Source organism: Nelumbo lutea, chromosome 1 (assembly GCF_056320005.1).
Source record: "Nelumbo lutea isolate HS-2025 chromosome 1, American lotus-T2T, whole genome shotgun sequence".
NCBI lineage: Eukaryota > Viridiplantae > Streptophyta > Magnoliopsida > Proteales > Nelumbonaceae > Nelumbo > Nelumbo lutea.
The window spans coordinates 164,045,440-164,067,175 of NC_142684.1; the positions used below are offsets into that span (position 1 = coordinate 164,045,440).

The 21,736-nt window shown below is 41.0% G+C and overlaps 1 protein-coding gene across 3 annotated transcripts; it reads right to left on the bottom strand.

Moving 5' to 3' along the window:
• Positions 1-850: 850 nt before the first annotated feature.
• On the bottom strand, positions 851-20,913 carry LOC148878880 (Methyltransferase family protein). Of its 3 annotated transcripts, none has more exons than XM_088960248.1 (8): positions 20,408-20,913; positions 19,969-20,078; positions 18,272-18,486; positions 18,035-18,123; positions 7,339-7,441; positions 7,066-7,208; positions 6,656-6,782; positions 851-1,463 (listed from the first exon to the last, which is right to left on the bottom strand). In XM_088960248.1, the coding sequence occupies exons 1-7, from the start codon at positions 20,603-20,605 to the stop codon at positions 6,657-6,659; spliced, it is 984 nt and encodes a 327-aa protein (XP_088816374.1). In that variant the 5' UTR covers positions 20,606-20,913; the 3' UTR covers positions 851-1,463; position 6,656. The 3 variants fall into 3 exon arrangements, with proteins under 3 accessions (XP_088816374.1, XP_088816376.1, XP_088816375.1); XM_088960250.1 differs by having other exon boundaries at positions 18,272-18,312; positions 20,408-20,693; XM_088960249.1 differs by having other exon boundaries at positions 7,066-7,172; positions 20,408-20,693.
• Positions 20,914-21,736: the final 823 nt, after the last annotated feature.

The window sequence follows — 21,736 nt, forward strand, 5'->3', positions numbered from 1 at the left end:
AGCTAAAATTTGCCATGTCAATGTGGGGATTTTTTTTTCTGTCTTTTGGGTTTCAAACCATCTTTCAACGAGTCAGGATTTCCTACCCTAACCAATCATTGTGTGACAGGTATCGAAGATTCAACATAAAACATAGGGCATGTTTGATTCACAAGAATAGGGGTTTGGAATCAGAATCGGAATGGATTATCCCAATTCCAACTGTTTGGTTGGGCAGAATTGGGATCCCATTTCCATTATTGGTGGAATAGCATTAACCTATTTGAGGGAATGGTCACTCCCTTCCCTTACCTTGGGAATGAAATCACATTCCAACTGATTCAAATTCTCATTCTGAATCCTGTCAGAACCAAACAGACTATGAAAATAGATCATTCTGATTCCAATTCCAACTGGGAAGTGAACAGGCCCGGGCCTATAGTTACTCTAACATATACCAATGGCGGGCATGCCATGGGTTGGTCTTCACCCTTCCATTCAAATGAATGAAGAGTGAACGGAGACAGTAAGAAGATCCAGAAAGCAGCCCGTCTAGACAACCTTTCGATGGAAAAAAATCCATTGAAAGAAAAATAAAGCAAATGGAAAATTTAGGCTTGCTCAACGCTTGATAAGAGGTCTTAACCTGTGTTCATAAGCCCAATAAAAATTTAAAATTTACCATAAATTAACGTGGGATTGGCTGTATATGTTTTCATGTTTGGGCCGGTTTGCTCCAAATTAATCGACCGGTTAGATGGGCCGCAGCCCATGCAATCCTAAAGAAGTCTGGGCTTCCCCTATAAAGCCATCTCTCAGAACGGTAATAGGGCAGGTTCTGAACCTATATTACAACTCCAAAAATCAGGTCTGCCTCAAGGACAAACAGCAGATTGGCTTTAGGGCTGTTGAATTCAAATTTCAAAATTCTTCGATTGAGCAATATGTCCATTATGCCCATCCAAGCTCTAATTCTATGAGAAATATAAAACTCCACTTTCCAATTCGCATTAAACATTGAACCTTATTCGGAACTTGAATTATAATTCAGCAACCTTCAAGACCTTACAGTTTTTATCCTAAATGTATAAAACTGCCCAAGTTCAGCTGCTCATTGTTTCTTTTTGTCGATCCCCTATCTCCATCCAACTCTTCCATTTCAGTATTTGAACACTTCGGTCCACTGGAGATCATAGCAATACAGAGACTGCAGTATCTCATTGCCCCTTGACTGCCCTCAGTCAGAAATAGTTGCCAGCTTCCAAATTCAGCCTTACGGGGAAATACACAACATTATTTTTCTGTATTTTCAGGAATAACTAAAGCTGCTTATCTCTGGCTGAAATGGATCAGCATCTTCAAAGGCTATTTTCTGTCTACAATCCACTTGGGGACATTCGTTGGATCTCTCAATGTAGGGACACGTTCAAGAATTTGCTAGCTTTTGCAATGGCATTGTGGTCCTTCTGAATCAAACTGGATACCTGTATAGATAGATACACCCTTGGCATGAAGGCATGATTTCAGATAGACAATATTCAACTACGAAATATACAAATAAATACATTACATTAGAAACATTTAACAAATTCATATCATATGATACTATATATACAAGCATGTTTGTTTGGAAAAGAAAAAATTAAAGAACTTGTTTTTTTGGAAAAAAAAAAAAAGAAAAATTCATAGTGGATCCACCCAACCATTTTGCCATTTTGAGCTCAACTTTCTTACATTTTCAAATAATTTTCTTCTTATAGCAAAAGTGACTGTACAATGACAATCTGTACAGCCGCTATAACTTGTGTATCCTCAAAAAAGTTGACAGCCAAAAAAGATGTGAGATCATTTTCTTTGAAGTAGACCAAGGTTGATAGCCATTGCCGTAGTGTAACAAGTGTTCTCTTCACCGTGCCTTCAAGTGCCAACCACCATGCCTACAGCCGCCACTCTAGCGTCCAAGTGTGTGCCCTGGGTGGACTATGCATGTACTTTTGTATGGGGGATTGCCAATGGCACTATTGTAATATTGTAGTATTCTTTTCCATCTTTTTGATGTTTCTTATTGTCACTCCCCCAAAAGCTTAACGTACTCTTTGAGGGGAGGTAGGTAGTCGAGTGAGTTCATAAGCATGTAAAGGTTAAGCACAAGATCCCCTCGACACTGTATTGTGTGCTTGTGCTTGCCACTGATTATTGCAATACAAATAGCCTTTTGCTAATTCGCGTTCCATCTTGTTTCCTTTTCGTGTGTGTTTGCTTTGTTGCGTAGGTTTACTCGCCCCTTTCAAGTGCCGCACGGGGCCCCGACAATTATCCCCGTGACAGTTGGTATCAGAGCAGGAGCTCCTCTTAAGCCATTCGACCCGCGATGTGAGTGACAGCATGAAGCACAACAAGGACATCGTGGTGGAGATCGAGCATGGACTCTCCACAGCCCATGAGGCCGATGATGTGCCCGCCGATGACATCGGCAGGGACAAGGAACCGAAGCCCAGCAAACGTGAGAAATCTTCCAACAAGCATGCAGTCGTTGAGCTGCGCATGCTACGTTGTGAAGCCGCCGTAGGTGAGATGCGAGACTTGATAGACGAGCTGCATCAAAACATGGAAACCATGGACAACACATTGGTCGAGATTGAAGGTCGCTTGAGTGGAGTCGTGGACGAGGTCTGAGACATAATCAATGGCACGCTCAAGCAAATTTGCAGCACTGCGCGCCAACAAGAAGCAAGCTCCTCCAACTTGCAGGTCCAAGACAGGCTTGATAGTTTTCAAGCCCAGCTCGATGAGATGAAGAACGAGTGGGCAACGTGGAGAAGTACCTCCACATCAATGGCCGTCCAGGCCCAACTACATGAAATGAAAGTGGAGTGGGCCTCAATGAAGTCCGCCGCATATTCCTCTTCCGACACCCAAGCTCAATTAGAAGAGCTCAAAGCAGAATGTGCAATCCTGAAGAGGGCCGTCGCTAATCCAACCAACACTTCCTTAACACATACTCCCTCCCACATCAAGATTAGGGAGCCAACCCCCTATTCGGGAACCTGCAATGCAAGAGAGCTTGACAACTTCCTGTAGCAGATGGAACAGTACCTTGCCGCCGCCAATGTGACTGATGAAATGACTCAGGTACGTACTGCTACTATGTATTTGACTGATGTCGCTATGTTGTGGTGGCACAGAAGGTGTGTTGATATAGAACGCGGTACGTGTGTTATCCGTACCTGGGCTGATTTTAAAAGAGAGCTGAAGAGACAGTTCTACCCAGAGAATGTGGAATACCTCGCCCGTCGCAAGATGAAGACTCTTAAGCACGGCGACTCCCTCCATGACTATGTCAAAGAGTTTTCAGCCCTCACATTAGAAGTCACCGATATGTTAGACAATGACTTATTATTCAACTTCATGGATGGTCTAAATCCTTTGGCCGAGCTCGAGCTCCAACGACGCAATGTTCAGGACCTTGCCTCCGCCATGGCCGTGGCCGAACAACTTAGTGAACGGAGATTGTCGGATGACGAAGGAAGCAGACCAGCCAGCCCACGTACCACACATTTGAGTGGGGGAGATAGACAACCCAGTCCCCCGAAAGAGAAGCCACCCTTCAACCACAAACCAGTCGAGCACCACAAGGGGAAACAGCCACAAGGAAGTCAAAGCTACTACAACAACAGATATCAAGGGAGACCAAGCCGTCCTCCCATTTGCTACATTTGTGGGGAGGAGCACTTCACCAGGAATTGCCCAAAGCGAGCAAAGCTGAATGCCCTCATTGCCAAGCTAAGTGATGATGAGTAGAGTGATGGGGAACGGAGTACCCAGGCGCCAAGAGTGGGCGCCCTCCAACTTTTCAATGCCATGAAGAAGAAAGGGGCTACCTCTAAACAACCCTCAGTCAAAAGAGGACTGAGGTATGTTGATGTAACCATTGGCGGGAGGCCAACCAGGGCCCTAGTTGACACAGGGGCCACTCACAACTTCATATCCATTGCAGAGGCCAAGAGACTAAACTTGGCCATTTCCAAAGAGCCTGGCTGGCTCAAAGCAGTTAACACAGGTGCCAAACCTATTGAAGGCATGGCCCGCCGAGTAAGACTACAACTCGGTACATGGGATGGAGAGATTGATCTCTCTGTCGTCCACATAGATGATTTCAATATAGTCCTTGGAATGGACTTCATGATACAGGCAAAAGCTGCACCGGCGCCTCACCTCGACACCCTGATGATCTTGGACGAGCAGTCACCTTGCATGGTTAATATGATCGGCACCGCCAGCACCAAGAAGAAGCACGTCTCTGCCTTACAACTCCAACACCACCCTCCACCATTGTTGGCAGAGAGATCTACAACTACCACCATTGCAACAGGAAGTGATCGCAAAAACTCTGGGAAGAAGTCAGCGTCAACGCCAGTGCCGCCACAACAACAGCAGTGGAAGCCACCGTTGCAGTAGAAGCCGCACACACCCACAACTGGTGGGCCCAACAGAAGACCCAAAGCCGTATCAAACTTTGCCCACGCCTACTACCACAACCATCGGGGAGAGCGAGTGCCACTTGAGTCATCTAGGGACCACATTCACATCATCCCTCAGGATAAATTCCGTCGTAGCCTTGTGAGTCACCCTTGGGGAAAAACGCATGGGAACCAATACCCTAACAATCCAAAATACCATTTTGACCCAGCCTTGGCCACCAACTTTCCTACCACCATCAGAAACAAGTCAAAATCCTACCTTGAAGCAGCCAAGCAGGGACTTGGGGACTAGCCATAGGTTTTCCCACCATTAAGAACATCCACTAGCAACCTACCCAACCTACTATCTGGGCCTTGGAAGAAACCCGGTTCGTGGAGCAGTCGAAGAACCTTCTTTCACCAACAACAAGTTCAAGCCTCAAACAGAAGATAGTCTTCGAGGACGAAGACTGAATTGAGTGGGGGAGACTGTAACAAGTGTTCTCTTCGCCGCGCCTTCAAGTGCCAACCACCATGCCTACAGCCGCCACTCTAGCGTCCAAGTGTGTGCCCTGGGTGGACTATGCATGTACTTTTGTATGGGGGATTGCCAATGGCACTATTGTAATATTGTAGTATTCTTTTCCACCTTTTTTATGTTTCTTATTGTCACTCCCCCAAAAGCTTAACATACTCTTTGAGGGGAGGTAGGTAGTCGAGTGAGTTCATAAGCGTGTAAAGGTTAAGCATGAGATCCCCTCGACACTGTATTGTGTGCTTGTGCTTGCCACTGATTATTGCAATACAAATAGCCTTTTGCTAATTCGCGTTCCATCTTGTTTCCTTTTCGTGTGTGTTTGCTTTGTTGCGTAGGCTTACTCGCCCCTTTCGAGTGCCACACGGGGCCCCGACAATTATTCCCGTGACATTAGGGCCTCCATAATGCCATTAATCACTCTTTCTAAAGGACTACACTTCTAACAAAAACTGAGTTTCTTTCCAACCACACCATCCACAAGAGACTGCCAAGGGGATAGCAGACCAAAAATATCTTCCTTTCCTGCCCATTCCAGCAACTTTCCACCGCAGTAACAAAGCCTGAACTGAACCTGGCATCCATCTCTTGTATGAAATAGCCTTGAAGAAAAACATCCAAATCTTATGAGCAAAACTACAGTGAATAAACAAGTGATTAGAAGACTTCCTCCCTGCATAAGGGGCAAAGGGGGTCTGGATCTGGAACATTAACCCCTTTTATTACTAATATCTGTTTAGTTAGGCACTTCACCTTTGAGGGGGGCAGGGGGCAGAAGACCTCCAGATGGCTTTACTAGGAAATGAGGGCACAACAATTGCATCCAGCCCACAATAACAAGACTTAACAGAGAATAGGCCAGACTTAGATCATTTCCAGAATCTGGAATCTTGGGCATTGAGATTAACTGATTGAGATTGCAGAAGGGCCAAAAGTTCTGATACCTAGTGTAATTCCCAATCATTAAAATTCATCCTGAATTCTGGAGTCCAAACAACTTTCCACTATGTAGGAATCTGCCACCAACACATTTCTGTTACTAGCCAACATATAGAGTCCAAGGAACAGTTCACGAAGAGGTCTATCTCCACACCAAGGATCCATCCAAAATCTGAGCCTGTTTCTGATACGAAGCTTGTACCTGATACCTTTTACAAAATGGGGAAGACCTTATAAATCCCTCTCCACGCACTGCAACCATAAGACTGAGAGGGAGTGTTTGAGTCCCAGCCATTTTCAAGTAATTTTCTTAGGAAAACATGTTATCATTTTAAGGAATATTTTTGTGGTCAAGAAAATACTGTGAGTTTTTTGAATTTCTAGAGAAAATTTGAACATTTTGTTTATCTCACTTCACTTTGCAAGCAACCAATGAAACCCAGAATTCCATCCAAGTTCTAAAAAAAATGAAGAAATATTCAAGCATTTATACAAAAAAGTTATATGTTATTTAATTGATATCAAGGGAAAAGAGCAAGGAAAAGAAAGAAAGTATACGTAATAGGAAAATATAAAAGAAAATTATTAAATGCAATTCAACCAGCATTTGATCTTGTTTCATCAAACCTGAATGAAAAAGCAAAATTTTACCCAATTATAAACCTTGCCCCTAATAATCCTTTACAGGAAGTACCTACTAGAAACCAAATCTAATAGATATATGTTATTTCTTCAGAAGTACCTCAATGAGGAGCTGAGGAAGAACAGCTTTGTATGGGCTTCTGGAACTTTCCGTGAACCCAAACTCTTCGCATGTGTTTTTCATTTCGCCGATTCACTGACTTAATGCAACAGTATTCCAGATCAAGCTGCAAATGAACAAGGCAGTTTACCATAATTAGAACCTAATAGGATGGAGATGAGAAAAAGCCTTTTGAGATTCCATCTCCAAGGACTGCCCCACTTGAGTTTTCTCATCTCACCTCATCCACATTTTATGGATAAAAGAGGCTGATTAAAATAAACTGTAAAATAGTTGCCAAAGAAATGTATTACTATTTAGGCAATAGAAGGCTTAGATGATGATTGTTATTAAATGTAATTTTCTTATTTTTTAAAGAAATAATTACCAATCCATAAGAAAATTAGTACCTCAATGAATCCTACACTGACAAAAAGGTTCCTCACAGTATCCAAAGAGAAGAAATAAGAAAGGGTGCCATCAGAACGCATGTACTCTCTAAACCCCACTCTTCTCTCTGGTGGAAATCGAAGCATAGTCATATCATAAAGGCCTGACGACAGAAAGTTATAGAAAATATGGATCCATCATGCAATTAAAATTCTCAGAAGCCTAATAAGAAAAAATATAGATCAATATTTGGTGGATATCTCCAGGCTAAATTATACTGTTTAGGCATTTACCGTAATCCCTGAATAAGAGAAGCCCACCAGGCTTCAAGATTGAAATGCATTCTGCAATGGCTTTTGGCATCTTTTGAAATGGCATGGCTGATAATGTGAATATCTAAAAAAGCATACAAGTTAGACAACTGAAAGTTCACATACTCATTTATCCAGATATAGTTAAAAAAGAAGAAATTCATGTTCTAAGTTTATGAATCAAATCTGATGAACATTGATGGAACCAGACAACTCACATTACATTTGGACATGAAGTGTTTGAAAGAGATGATTAGTGTCTTTGGGAAGAAGCATGGGTTTTCGTGCCTCTGTTATCATGTTTTTATGGAGATATAACCGCTTGCTTTCTTTTGAGGCCTTTGCAGTATTTTCCATCTCTTTCTTTTGCTGTTGTTTCTTTGATATTTTGGATCTTGGCGATCCGGTGCTGCCTCTCACCCTCTGATGATTGTATTGAGACTCCTTTTTATTTTAATGAAACCTTTTCTTTTTACTCTTAAAAAAATGTAAAATACAGGCCTAGTATCAAAACCAGTGCTGTGCTGTACTCCTCTAATCCTATTCATCATTTGTTTGTATTTCCCAAATCAGAAGGAGAAATTCAACAGTCACTAACTTGTTAATTAGTATAATTCCCTTTGTCTCCAATCTGTGTAAGGAAGTTTGGTTGCTCTCTCCTGTCAACTCAAGCTACCCAAACCATGACATCCTTGAACATGAGAACAGCAACTTCAACAAGCCAAGAGGAGCCCATCAATAAAACTGAGTGGTTACCTTGTCTGTCTTCCAGTAGTTTAGACATGAACCAACTTAAGACAGGCACAGCATCTTCAACAAGCCTCATCATCATCATGTAAGTCTTATCCCAACTATATGGGGTAGGCTGTGTGGCTCTGGTTCCCATTTTGACAGTCCGTTCCGTTTAATTCCATATCCATTGTTAAATGATTGGCACTTAAATCATTTCATTTCTTACTACTTTTTTGTCTACCCCTTACCCTTTTAGCCCTTTCAACTTGTATCAAATCACTTCTTATGGGTTCTGTTGATGGTCTTCTGTGCACATGTACAAACCATCTTAGTCTACTTTCTTTCATTTTATAACCCATTGGAGCTACTCCTAAGTTCCTAAAAATGATTTCATTTCTCATCCTATCCTTTCTAGTTTTTCCACTCATCCATTTCATCATACACAGTTCTACCACTCATTTTATGGACATGTTGTTTCTTGAGAGCCCAACACCCTGCTCCGTACAACATAGCTAGCATTACAAACAGTTTTATAAAATTTTCCTTTCAATCTAACTGGTATCCGCCTATCACATAAAACTCCAAATGCTACCCCTCCACTTTGCCCATCCTGCTCTAATTCTGTGAGCAATATCATCCTCAATCCCTCCCTTGTTATGAATTATTGAACCAATGTACCAAAAAGGTCACATTGAGTTATTTCTTGGTCTCCAATCCTAAGTGTATCCTGATTTGCACTCCTATTGTTATTAAATTTACATGCCATATATTATGTCTTAGTCCTACTTACTTTAAAATATCGTGTTTCTAAGGCATTTTCCATAAGCTTAATTTTACATTTAATCCCATCAGTAAACATGCACCATGGGACCTCCTCCTAAATATGTTAGTCAATTCACCCATGATTAGTGCAAATAAATAAGAGCAAAGTGTTGAACATTTGTGAAGGCCCATCATAACTATAAAAATTGATGTCTCTCCCATAGGTGTCCTAACATTGGTTGTTGCATCATCATGCAGATCCTTAATTAGGTGTATATACCTATTTTGAACCCCTTTCTTTTTCAAGACCCATCATATTATCTCTCTAGGAACTCTATCATATGCTTTCTTTAGATCAATGAACACCATATGGAGATTTCTCTTTTCTCTCTAAACTTTTCTATCAATCTTCTCAAAAGAAAGATAGTTTCCATGGTTGATATCTTGGGCATACACACAAATTGGTTCTTTGATATACTTGTTTCATGTTGTACTCTTTGCTCAATTATTCTCTCCCAAAGTTTCATAGTGTTGCTCATGAGCTCAATCCCCCGATAGTTGTTACAGCTTTGTATATTGCTTTTGTTCTTAAATATAGGCAGCATATAACTCTTTCTCCAATCATCAAGCATCTTCTTTTCTTTCATTATCTTATTGAAAAGCTTAGTTAGCCATAATAAGCCTAACTCTTGCACACCTTTCCATACTTCTATTACAATCCCATTGGGTTCTAACACTTTCCTTTCATCTTATTAGTGCCTCTTTCACTTCAATAGTTCTAATTTTACAAAAGTATATGTTATTTTTTAACACTATTTGTATTACTAGTCTTTCCTCCATAAGCATCCTTTACATGTCCATTTAATAACTTTTCAAAATACTTTTTTACATCTTTGCTTGATTTTCTCATTTTTTACCAATATTTTTTGATCTTCCTCTTTAATGCACCTAACATGGTTTTAATCTCTACCACTCGTTTCTCTCATCTTTGCTAATTGCTAGTTTATAGATTCCTTTTTCTCTCTCTTTAGTGGCTAATTTATGATAAGCTCATCATTTGCCTTAAGTTTAACTCCAATACCTTCTTTTTAACTTCCTTTTTATAGTTTTATATTTTTCCCAAATTTCCTTATTTCTAATATTTTTTGTCAATTCTTTGTAATATGCTCATTTTAATCTGATTATATTTTGAACATCTTCATTCCACCACCAAGTTTGTTTAGCATTTTTTCATTTCTCTTTAGTGGCTACTTTCTTTTTCCTTCTACTATCAATTTGTATCTAAATTGAGCTAATTTTTCTCCTTTTAGGATTTCCCACCTAACTCTTGGACACCTATTTTCTTCCCTATCTCTCTTCCATTTCCTAATGTGCTAATCTACTACTACTAATCTATGTTGTGTGGTTAAGCTTTCCCCTAGAATATCTTCAACAAGCCTACAAGAGCCTATTGATAAAATCGAATAGTAACCTCGTTTGTCTTCAACAGACTTAGGAATGAAAACCTAAATGTGGTCAACAGTGCAAATATTGCCCCCCTTGACTCTAAGGACATATAATCTGCCAAAGAATGGGCTCAGAAATCCTTTCTTACTACCTGATCCGAGGGCATCTTTTAGTTTCTCCCTTGACCTTTCAGAACCTTTAACTTGCATGAGATCACTCCTCACTGGTGCATTGATTGATTTTCTTAAGTTATTATTCCATTTTCATGTGTTGCCAATTGAGACTAAATCAACCCATCTTAAAAAGCATTTTGGGAAATTATCAGCCTGGAATATCCAATCAAGATGGTCCACCCTCTACATAGTAGATCACCTGATCCTGGCTTCTACAAAGAAATAGGAAAGGCTTGACTGAATTGTGTGTTTTCTTTATTTTGTTTGTAATTAATTCAAGAGTTTTATTGTTCTTTCTAAAGTATCTGGAATCTGATGGTGTGATATAGGTGATTATCTATAAGGGCCAATTATAAGTTGGCCCTTATATACAAGGTCATACCCCTTTCCCCTCCCCCAAAAGGAAAAAGGAAAAATAAACAAAAAGCATTGAAGAAGAGGTTATGACGGAATTACAGAAATTGAAAATACAGAGAAGGATGGATGTCTAAGCACAGTTCTAGAAATCAATTTCCATATTTGGCCAAACAAAAGGAGCATTTCCTTGAAACTGTGAAATGGTTCTGGTTTGAAAATCTTTTCAAAGAAACAAACAGGCTTTTCATGGAATTAGAAAGATTTGATCCATGTAGAAAATAATAGATAAATTTGTCTTTCTACATAAACCGAAAACAGAAATATAATTTTTAGGTAAAGAGAAAAGAGAATTGTTCAGTTCAAATTGTCCTTCATGAAGAGGAATAAGACATTAAATAAAGCTAATTAACACTACCAGAGACCCTTGGCAACTTTTGAAATTGTCCATTGACATCTGCTAGAGATACACTTGTTCTCAAAGGATTTTCCTGAGCTCCATTTCCCAGTTCTTGTTCTTATTTGTTTCTTTCCTCCCTTTCTAGATCTACTAACTGCTGAAAATATTCTACTACCAATAACCTCAACCACTTTGGCTGCAGTGTTGTCCAGCCATAATAAACAATTGAATATTGGAACAGCCCTTGCAGGCCTCCCCTAGCTCAAAGGATTCTACTTTATTCAAAGCAGTACATATAAGGTCATAGGACTACAGCTTGCTCATGGTAAGTTTCTTCTCTTTTTCATTTCTATTCTCAGGTCTGAATCTCGTTCTCTCATAATCCAAAAATCCCTGATTCTCCCTCTTTTTCCTACCACATTTACTATTATGTCTTTGCCTTGAATTCTTTGTTATGACCTACATCAATCCACTCTGAATTAAGTTGAGAAAAACCCAAAGGCAAAATTTCATAGTGGTTTGCGGTGGATGTGTAGGGCTTGGACCGCTAGGACCCGATCCATATTCAGCTTATGGGTCTGTTATGGACGCCTTCCTCGGGAAGACATACCATCGCCGCCGGCAGCAACAGGCCCCGGGCCCACTGCCAGCAGCAGCAAGGATTCAGTGATGCTCATCCTACCTAGTTAGACAACAGCAGCCTTATCTAGATCAGATTAGCTCATTTTGCTTGTTCTTATCTTATTGTTCTTATCTCTTATCTTATTTTGTTAATAGCTTATCAGATTAGGATTAGCTTAGCTTATCTTATCTTGTTAGTAGCTTATCAGATTAGGATTAGCTTATCTTATCCTTAGCAAGATAGAACTGGAAGTCTCCCTATTCAGCAAGGAGACTCCCCTTGATTAGGACTCTTGTAATCTCCTATTTAAGGAGACCCCATTATTGAATGAGATATCAAATTATTCAGTCAAGAGTGAGTTAGGAGAGTTGGTGATCTCTTGGACAAATCACCAAAGGCGCCAAGATAGGTTCATCACGAGCAGGAAGGAACAAGGGAAAACAGGAGGTTTTCCCTGTGAACCGACCCGTGACGAGATCCTATTCCCGGGCCCTCAACAACTTGGTATCAGAGCAAGGCGTCATGGGAGATCTGGAGCAGCTACCTTCCAGGGTCCATGACCTCGAGCACCAACTCGTGGAGACCAACTCCGAAGTTCGTGAGATCAAAGGTGAAGTGCGAGAACTACGCGACTAATGGAGATGTTTCTTTCCAGCAGGGAAAGGAACTCTGACGGAGGGACAGCAACTAACGACTGCCAGCCAGATCTGCCGGAGTCTTCCGGCGAACAGCAATCCGTCGGCCATGGAGCAGCCATCATCCCCAAGTACAGAAGGCTGGATTTCCCATCGTACAACGGCAACGGAGACCCCCTAGGCTGGCTGTATCGCTGCGAGCAGTTCTTCCCGAATCAACGGACAAATGACCAGGACAAGGTAAGCCTAGCCGCCTTTCATTTAACAGAAGAAGCACAACTTTGGTTTTATCGATTAGAGCAAGAAGAACCCGGGCTCAGTTGGCCCCAGTTTAAATCCTATTGCCTTCTTCGGTTCGGACCCCCATTGACCAGCAACCCACTGGGCGAGCTAATTAACCTTAAACAGACCGGAACAGTTGCTGAATACCAACGACAGTTCCTAACCCTCCTCGCGAGGGCATCCTCTGTGCGACCAGACCAGCAAGTAGATATGTTCACAACAGGGTTAGCAGAACCCCTGCGAGTGGATGTCGAGATGTAGAATCCCCCAAATTTGGTCACAGCCATGAACTTAGCCCACGCATTTGAGCGCAAGCTGCAGCTCAGCCGCGGAATTTTTAATGTGGGTCGTCCACCGAACTCGTGGGTGCCCCCAAGACCAACAGCAACGACCCCCTCTTCTGCTACCAGCCGGGAAATGAAGCCTCCCACGACCACCACCTCTAGAGCAGTGACAAGTACAGGTAGTAACATGGTCACTCCTCCCATCAAGCGCTTGACCAGGGCAGAAATGGTAGAGCGCCGAGCGAGAGGTCAATGTTTCAACTATGATGACCTCTACTCGGCAGGACATAGATGCAAGAGGCTTTTTTGCCTTCTCATAGATGAGCAAGAGAAGGAGGAAGAGGAACCCGCCACATTCGAACCAGAGATCTCTCTCCATGCGACCACTGGTATTAAAACCTCTCAGACCATGCAGTTACAGGCATAGATCGCAGGTCAGCCAGTGCGCATTCTCGTCGATTCAGGGAGCACACACAACTTCATAAGTGAACATGCAGCCCTGTAGTTAAAACTACCAATGGAACTCCGGCCGCGACTACAGGTAACCGTCGCAAATGGTGAAAAAGTTCACAGTCCAGGGATTTGTAAGGATGTCCCAATACAGGTCAATTCTGAACTAATTCTTGTTGATTTATTTGTACTCTCATTGGATGGGTTCGATATTGTTCTCGGGGTCAAATGGTTAATTACCCTAGGCCCGATTTTGTGGGACTTCAGCGCACTCACCATGACCTTCCACCTGAATGGCAAGCAAGTTTCATGGCACGGTTGCAGGGTTAAAGAAAAGACACCGCAGGTTCATGCACTCCCTACAGAACCGACAACCATGGAAAAACTTCTTGCCGAGTTTTCAGATCTGTTCCAGGAACCGAAGGGCCTTCCCCCTTCCCGAGCTTGCAACCCTCGTATTCCTTTGGTGGCAGGTCCAGCACCAGTCATTGTCAGGCCTTATCGCTACCCTCACTTGCAGAAGGATGAGATAGAAGAACAATGTACAGCGATGCTGAACCAAGGGATCATACGCAAAAGTCACTCCCCCTTCTCTTCGCTGGTTCTGTTGGTGGCAAAGCGGGATGGAACATGGAGGTTCTGTGTTGACTATAGAGAACTCAATGACCAGACGATCAAAGATAAGTTCCCTATTCCCGTTGTGGACGAACTACTGGACGAGTTGCATGGTGCCCAGTATTTCTCTAAGTTGGACCTCAGGTCCGGATATTTCCAAGTTCGCATGGCTCCCGGTGACGTGAAGAAGACTGCTTTTCGCACCCATGCCAACAGCACAAATGGGAAAACTTACACCCGACAGGCCTCCTTCAACCCCTTTCCATCCCATCGCAGATCTGGGCCGACATCTCCATGGAGTTCATTGAGGGACTTCCCAAGGTAGGGGGCAAATCAGTTCTCTTCGTGGTAGTCGACCGCTTCTCTAAATACTCGCACTTCATTCCTCTATCACATCCGTACAGTGCCACTTCGATTGCCCTCGCCTTCTTTACACATATCTTTCGCTTACATGGGTTGCCAGAATCCATCGTCAGCGATAGAGACCCGGTCTTCACTAGTGCCTTCTAGAAAGAATTATTTCGACTACACGGCACCACCCTGGCCTACTCATCAGCTTACCGACCACAAACCGACGGTCAGACGGAAGTGGTTAACCACACTATCGAGATGTATCTCCGTTGTTTCGTAGGCGATCAACCCCAACGGTGGTTGGAATGGCTTCCTTGGGCCGAGTACTGCTACAACACAGCCTACCATTCCTCCCTCGGCATGACTCCCTTTCGCATCGTTTATGGCAGGGATCCTCCCCGCTTGATGTCCTACGAGCCCGGATCTACTCGCTTGGACGCAGTCGATCATTCCTTACAGGACCGCGACGTCCTCCTCGCCGACGTCCGCATTCGCTTACAGCAGGCCCAGCTTCGCATGAAGCTCCACTATGATAAGCACCACCGGGAACTGTCGTTCGATCCAGGACAATTTGTTTGGTTGAAGCTCCAGCCCTACCGGCAACGCTCCTTACGCCACAAGGCCACCCCAAAGCTGGCCCCTAAGTTCTATGGGCCCTACAAGGTTCTACGACGGATTGGCAGTGTGGCCTACCAGCTGGAATTGCCAGAGACTAGCCGAATTCATGATGTCTTCCACATCTCCTTGCTGGAACCATTTACGGGTGTTCCCCCGGACCAAGTTCCCTCCCTGCCACCCAAACTGGTCCCCTAGCCTAAAACTGTCACCCGCTCTCGTTTCAATCGTGGAATCCTTGAAGTCTTGGTGGAATGGTGTGATCTACCACCAACAGAAGCCACATGGATCCCATTGGCAGAGTTCCAAGCCACATATCCAGCTTTCGAGCTTAAGGACAAGCTTGTAGTCCAGGAGGGGAGTAATGTTATGGACGCCTTCCTCGGGAAGACATACCGTCGCCGCTGGCAGCAACAGGCCCCGGGCCCACCACTAGCAGCAGCAAGGATTCAGTGATGCTCATCCTACCTAGTTCGACAACAGCAGCCTTATCTAGATTAGATTAGCTCATTTTGCTTTCTTATCTTATTGTTCTTATCTCTTATCTTATTTTGTTAATAGCTTATCAGATTAGGATTAGCTTAGCTTATCTTATCTTGTTAGTAGCTTATCAGATTAGGATTAGCTTATCTTATCCTTAGCAAGATAGAACTGGAAGTCTCCCTATTCAGCAAGGAGACTCCCCTTGATTAGGACTCTTGTAATCTCCTATTTAAGGAGACCCCATTATTGAATGAGATATCAAATTATTCAGTCAAGAGTGAGTTAGGAGAGTTGGTGATCTCTTGGACAAATCACCAAAGGCACCAAGATAGGTTCATCACGAGCAGGAAGGAACAAGGGAAAATAGGAGGTTTCCCCCGTGAACCGACCCGTGACGAGATCCTATTCCCGGGCCCTCAACAGGGTCCGACCCGAATACGAAGAGTTATGTATGTTGGGGTTTTTCTCTTGTATACTTGTCTTTTGGCTTGTGAGAGAAGTCAAGCAACTTTGAGTGTATTTGGGGTTTAGGGTTCCGTGAGTGAGATTGTGAGTGCAAAGCTCTATACTATTCTCAATTGCTGATTTCATAGTGGAATTCTGCTCCTTCGCCCATGGACATAGGCTATAAGCTGAACCACATAAATTTGTGTGTTCTCTCTGTTTACTTCTCTTTATCTCTGTTTTACTTTCATTTTTGGGTGTCATTTTTTTCTTTTTAAAAAAGGTAAGGTAATTTTATTAACTGAATCAGAGAATACAAATTACTTTCATTTTTGGGTACCATTCAAATCTGTATTTCTAGGTTTTGTGCAACATTCACCCTAATAAGACTTTTCTCCTTCCCGTCCTACATCACATAGATAACATCCAAATCATTTATTTTAATATAACTATTTTCTCTCTAAAACCATTCTTTGTTTCAAGCTTATATTATAGATGACTCAACCTTCTTATTTTCCTCATGAATTTTTTTTATTATAGTTTGGTAATGTGCATAGACAACCAATGACTGCACAAATTAGGAGTAAATTGGTGCAAATAGAAAGCTCTAAAGGGGCAAGGGGAAGATCAAAGAAAGCACGGTCTGAAGTGCTAAAAAATTATTTTAAGGACTTAAAATTTGACAGAAAACATGGTTCTTAATGGAGCACAAGAGATGGAAAGGAATCATGTAACCAACCCTAAAAAGTCGGGATTAAAGCTAAGTTGAGTGGGTTGAGTAAATATATAATTTAATTAAATAAAGTCAATGTTTCACTATTTTTAACTCTTATAAAAGGATAACCAATACAATACCATAAAAAGTATTAGATAAAACATAATAAAAAATATTCATAGCTAAAATATAAACAATCAATGTTTTGTATACCATCTTGAAATGGTATAATCATTTTAAAAGCATCAGTCTATTACTTTATAATGATATAATTGCTTCAAAGAGTATGCCAATAAATAATCCATTGAATTAGAAAAGATGGTGCATATATGGGAAATCTTTTATTTAAATACCAAATCATTTATTAGTGCACTGGGTAGAGATTTGTTTTTTGAATAGGTTATAATTCGAATAGAACAATTCTTCATTTGGGAAGATGAGAAATATAAACCACATCAATCTACACTCAAAGTGGCCATGGGCAGCATGAAGGTCCTTGGAAGGTTCTTGTATAAACTTATTAGATCTGCATAGATTTTGTTAGAGGATCTTTAGAATGTTTAGAAGCATCTATATTACCTATGGGGAAAATATCTTGCCAATATACCTGATAAACAAACTGCATGGAGTCATCCATATTAGGGTGATACATTGGTTGAAAACTTTGGCATTGTTTGCAGAATTCTCAGTTGATGAGTTGCTAAGAAACTGGAAGGAGACCGCAGAATTAGCTTCAGCTAAGAAGACATCAAACTCTTGTTGGATTCCTCCATCTCATGGCTTTACTAAACTGAATTTTGATGGCAGCAGTATGGGTAATCCAAGGCCATCCAGAATAGGGGGAGCAATAAGAGATGAACAAGGGAATCTGCTAGCTATGTTTTCTGGACCAATAGGGGTGGGAGATTCCTTGAGGGCTGAGATACTTGCAGCTCTTGAAGGGATACAAAGGGTCAAGGATATGCATATTAATAAGCTGATCATAGAAGGAGATTCTGAAGTTGTGGTGAGCTGGCTAAAAGAGGATAACTCTAGGCTCTAGAATTACAACAATGAAAAGAGAAAAGTTAAGTGGCTGACTATGGACATTGAAATTCAAGACAAATGGGTAAAGAGAAGTGCAAACTCATTGGCAGATGGTCTAGCTAGGCAAGGGGTGAACAGAAACTCTATATTTTGGGTTGTATTGTAATTTTTTTGGTGTTCAATAGTTGTACGGGAGCTAAGATTGTTTAGCTCCCTTGATTCGTAATTTTTCATAATCTTAATTCAATTCACAGTTATTGATAAAAAAAAATGGATATTAGTAACTTACCAAGGTGACAAAATCCACTCCACCAATGCAACATTGTCCTCCTTCAGAGGATATCCTATCCATACTCACTTCTTTATTCTTATTAGCATCTGAGAAATGTAACAAATACCATAAAGTCATACTATCCAGTATCCACATAGGCCATGATAGTTCCCAACAAAATCAAGGAGCACAAAATGAAAAAATACTGTTAGACATTGGGAAAGAAGTGCATCAGAAAGGATTATATTTTTCAACCTGATAGACAAAAATCGTTTGGCTTATGTGGGGAAGGTTTTCTGCAAAAATCACAGATCAGCCACTTCGGAAATCCATTCAAAGAAAGATCACATAAAAATGGATGGAAACGATGTTCTATTGAGAGTCCATCAGTTGTACAAATAATATCCTTAGCCCTCTCAAGAGCCTCCATGCTACAGTCACATGCATAAACAGTAATGCTCTGTTTTCCACTGCAGAAAGGAAAAAAGTTTTGGGAAAGGATATGAGATAATACCACATCTACAACAAGCATTAACTTACAACAGAAAAATGATATGAATCAAGAAAATGGGGATAAAACAACAAGGAAATGTTTAGAGTCAGAGTAAGAATTAGTGATCTGCTAAACCATAAACCATTTTGTCCTTATAATGAAAAAAAAAAGTCCTTTTGCCTGCCCATTCCATTGCATTACATACTTATGCATACCTAGCGTACTACAAGGAGATAACTGGGAAAGCATAAAAGGTATTGAAGGTTCGCCAATAAGTAAAACAGGCAAAAAACAGTACAAGAGAACAATAGAGTGGAAAAAAGCCTAGATCAGGGCAACAATTATTGTAAACCTCTTATGATATGAAGAAGGCATTGTGCTGTATGGTTGCAAGTTAAGGTAGATGATAATTCAAAGGTCATTAATTGGTTTGAAGGGGCCTTAGATAATGCAGTATGACATTAGAGAGGCCAGAGTGAACATCTCTCTCAGGTGGATATGGAGGTAATGCCGATGGGTTGGCTAAATGAGGTGTTGGGAGATGTCAATGATTGGATGGTCAGCACATCTAAAGGATTCCATATGAGAGGAGGACCCAACATCCTTAAGGCTGGCCAATCTTGTGCCTCAGATCAGAACATTTTTCTTTTCAAATGGAGGTTGTAAATGTGCTAATTTAGTGAGTTCCTGCTACAAGTCATGTTCAATGGGTTTTTAATTTATTAGCTTAGTTGTCCCTTTGTACTTTTGTTTCTCCCTCCACTCCTTTCACTGATTGTGGTTTATCTGGCCGTTGCTTTGTATCTCTCATTTTTTTCTTTAAAAACTAGATTATTGAAGGAAAAAAGCATTCACTTGCTATAGGAGATACCACATCATCAATCATATTTCACCTTAAAATCCTACAAAATTTGAAGTTCCAATGGGATTGAAGAGCAATAAAGTGACAACTTCTTTCCTCCTAAACACTTATTAATAGAAATGGATTCTAGTCCTAAGGTTTGAAGAAGAGAGGGAGAGAGAACATGAAATTAAAAAAAGAAGGAATAAGATAAGCATAGTCATCATAGTGATGGCATTACTCCATCATAAAGATCATTACCCAGTATTGGTCACAGACTCACAGCCATCCGGGATCTAGGGAGGGAGGGACTGGATGATAACTCCAAATGGTTGGGTTTGAAACTTTGAATCAAGGATAAGTATAATAGCTCCAAAAGTCAGAGTAAGGGCTGATGGAAAGAAAGAAAATGCAGCCATAAAGGATTCCTGGGCTCATCTTCAAAAGATTTAGTTCAACCAAGGACTTATTCACACGGATAAAAATGTGTTCATGAAACCAACCATTTAATAAATCTCTCAAGGCCCAGGCCAACCAAAGGTAGGTTATTTCATGTAATTAAAATTGAAAGACCACAAGAAAGGAATTAATACAAAATAAACCAAGCACTAACGGTACCGTAAAATGGGCAGGACAGTGCTCCCATTCCCACATCCCACCTCCAAAACCTTGGAATCCGCATCACACGTGAGTAGTTCAGGAAATTCCTTCAACAAATACCGCCTTTCCTGCTCCCAAAAGTCAAAGCTTAGACAAACAGGATAGCATGAAAGTGAAAGATAAAAGTATATATTTTTTTCTCAATAAATCATTTATATAGAACCATACCCCCATTTCTGCAATACCAAAAGAACCCACAAGCAATCAAAATGGAGCCAAAAAGAAATTCCAGGAATTATTTATAGAAATAAAATTCAATTAAAGCTTCAAAAGACATGAGACAGTAAAGACAACACGCATTGTAAAATTTAAGAGAATGGAAATGGCGGAATTTCAGCAAAAAAAAAATATCGTAATAGATACGAGCGAAAGAACATATAGAAATCGTAAGTCGCACCTTGAAGAACCTCCCTGTAGAGTGGCGATTGTGGAAGCTCTTCCATGCTTCCGACTCGTTCGAAAGAGACAAAGATGGAGAGGGAGCAGAGGGATCGAAGGGAAGTAGATGGTGTCGAAGAGACAAATCGTTCTCGATCTCTTCTCTGAGTTCCTCCCACTCGAAATCCTTGGAGAAATACTGTGTTTCTTCACCCATTTTACTTCACAGGTTAAGCTGAAGGTGAAGAAGCATGGCGGGGCGACGATGATAATGGGCCGTATTGGAAACAAGAAAACGTTGGATTGGAATATCTTATTTGTGAGGACCCATGGATAAATTTGTTTACGGCATGAATACGATTAGATACCTTTATACAATTCGGAATGTTGTTGGGCTGGGCTTAATCTAAATTTGAACTTACCTGAGATCTTAACAAAATCCAATCTATATTTAGGTAAAACCCAAATTTTTAGGCCCAGCCCTAAGCTAAAAACGCAAGCCCAAATTATGCAAAAGATCGGACTGAATTGGGCTCGGTTGAGCACAACCAATTTAAAGCCCTACACTAAATACCGCCAAAAGAGAAACCCTAACAGTCTGTTTGGCTTTGTGCGAATGGGATGAGAAAATAAGAATATTCTTCAAAGGTTTCTATTTTTTCACGTTTGTTTTGAGTGAAATGATGAGATGTGATGAGAATTGAGTTCTCAATTTTTAGGACACAAGGTCGCACCACAATTGCAAAAATTTTATCAAATGAGTCAAGTTAGCGTCATCTTCTTCTCAGCCGTTGTCCAATCATATATTCACCGGTGCCATCTCCGATGACCTTTCTCAGAGGTAAACTCATATTTGAGTTTCTCTCATGATTTCCATTCGTTTCTATACCATTTTTACCTATTTTCATGAATGAGCTCCCCACGAAATTTTCCCAATGCCTAAAGCCATTTATGGTTGTCCAAATCCAAAAATACATCTGATCTACCATTGACGTTTATTTTAACGTCGAAGCTCCAAATCTATCTTCTAGTATCTGCCGTTTTCTAGATTTGGTGTTTTTTTCTAGATCTGTGTTTTTTTTAGATATGATCTGTGCTATATATTTGTTTCAGAGTTGCCGTTAGATCTGATGGTGTCGGTCTCAAGTACATTTGTCTATGTTAGATTTCTTGTGTTTTAGATGTGTTTTAGGTTTGTTGTATATTTGGTCTCAAATGCATTTGCCTTCTTCTCAATAATGCTCAAACTCATATTTGTATTTTTTTTTTTTCATTTTTTGTTGTGTTTCAGGTTATCTCAAGCAACCCAAGGGGTTTTCAAGCTTAGGTACTATCTCAGTCAACCCAC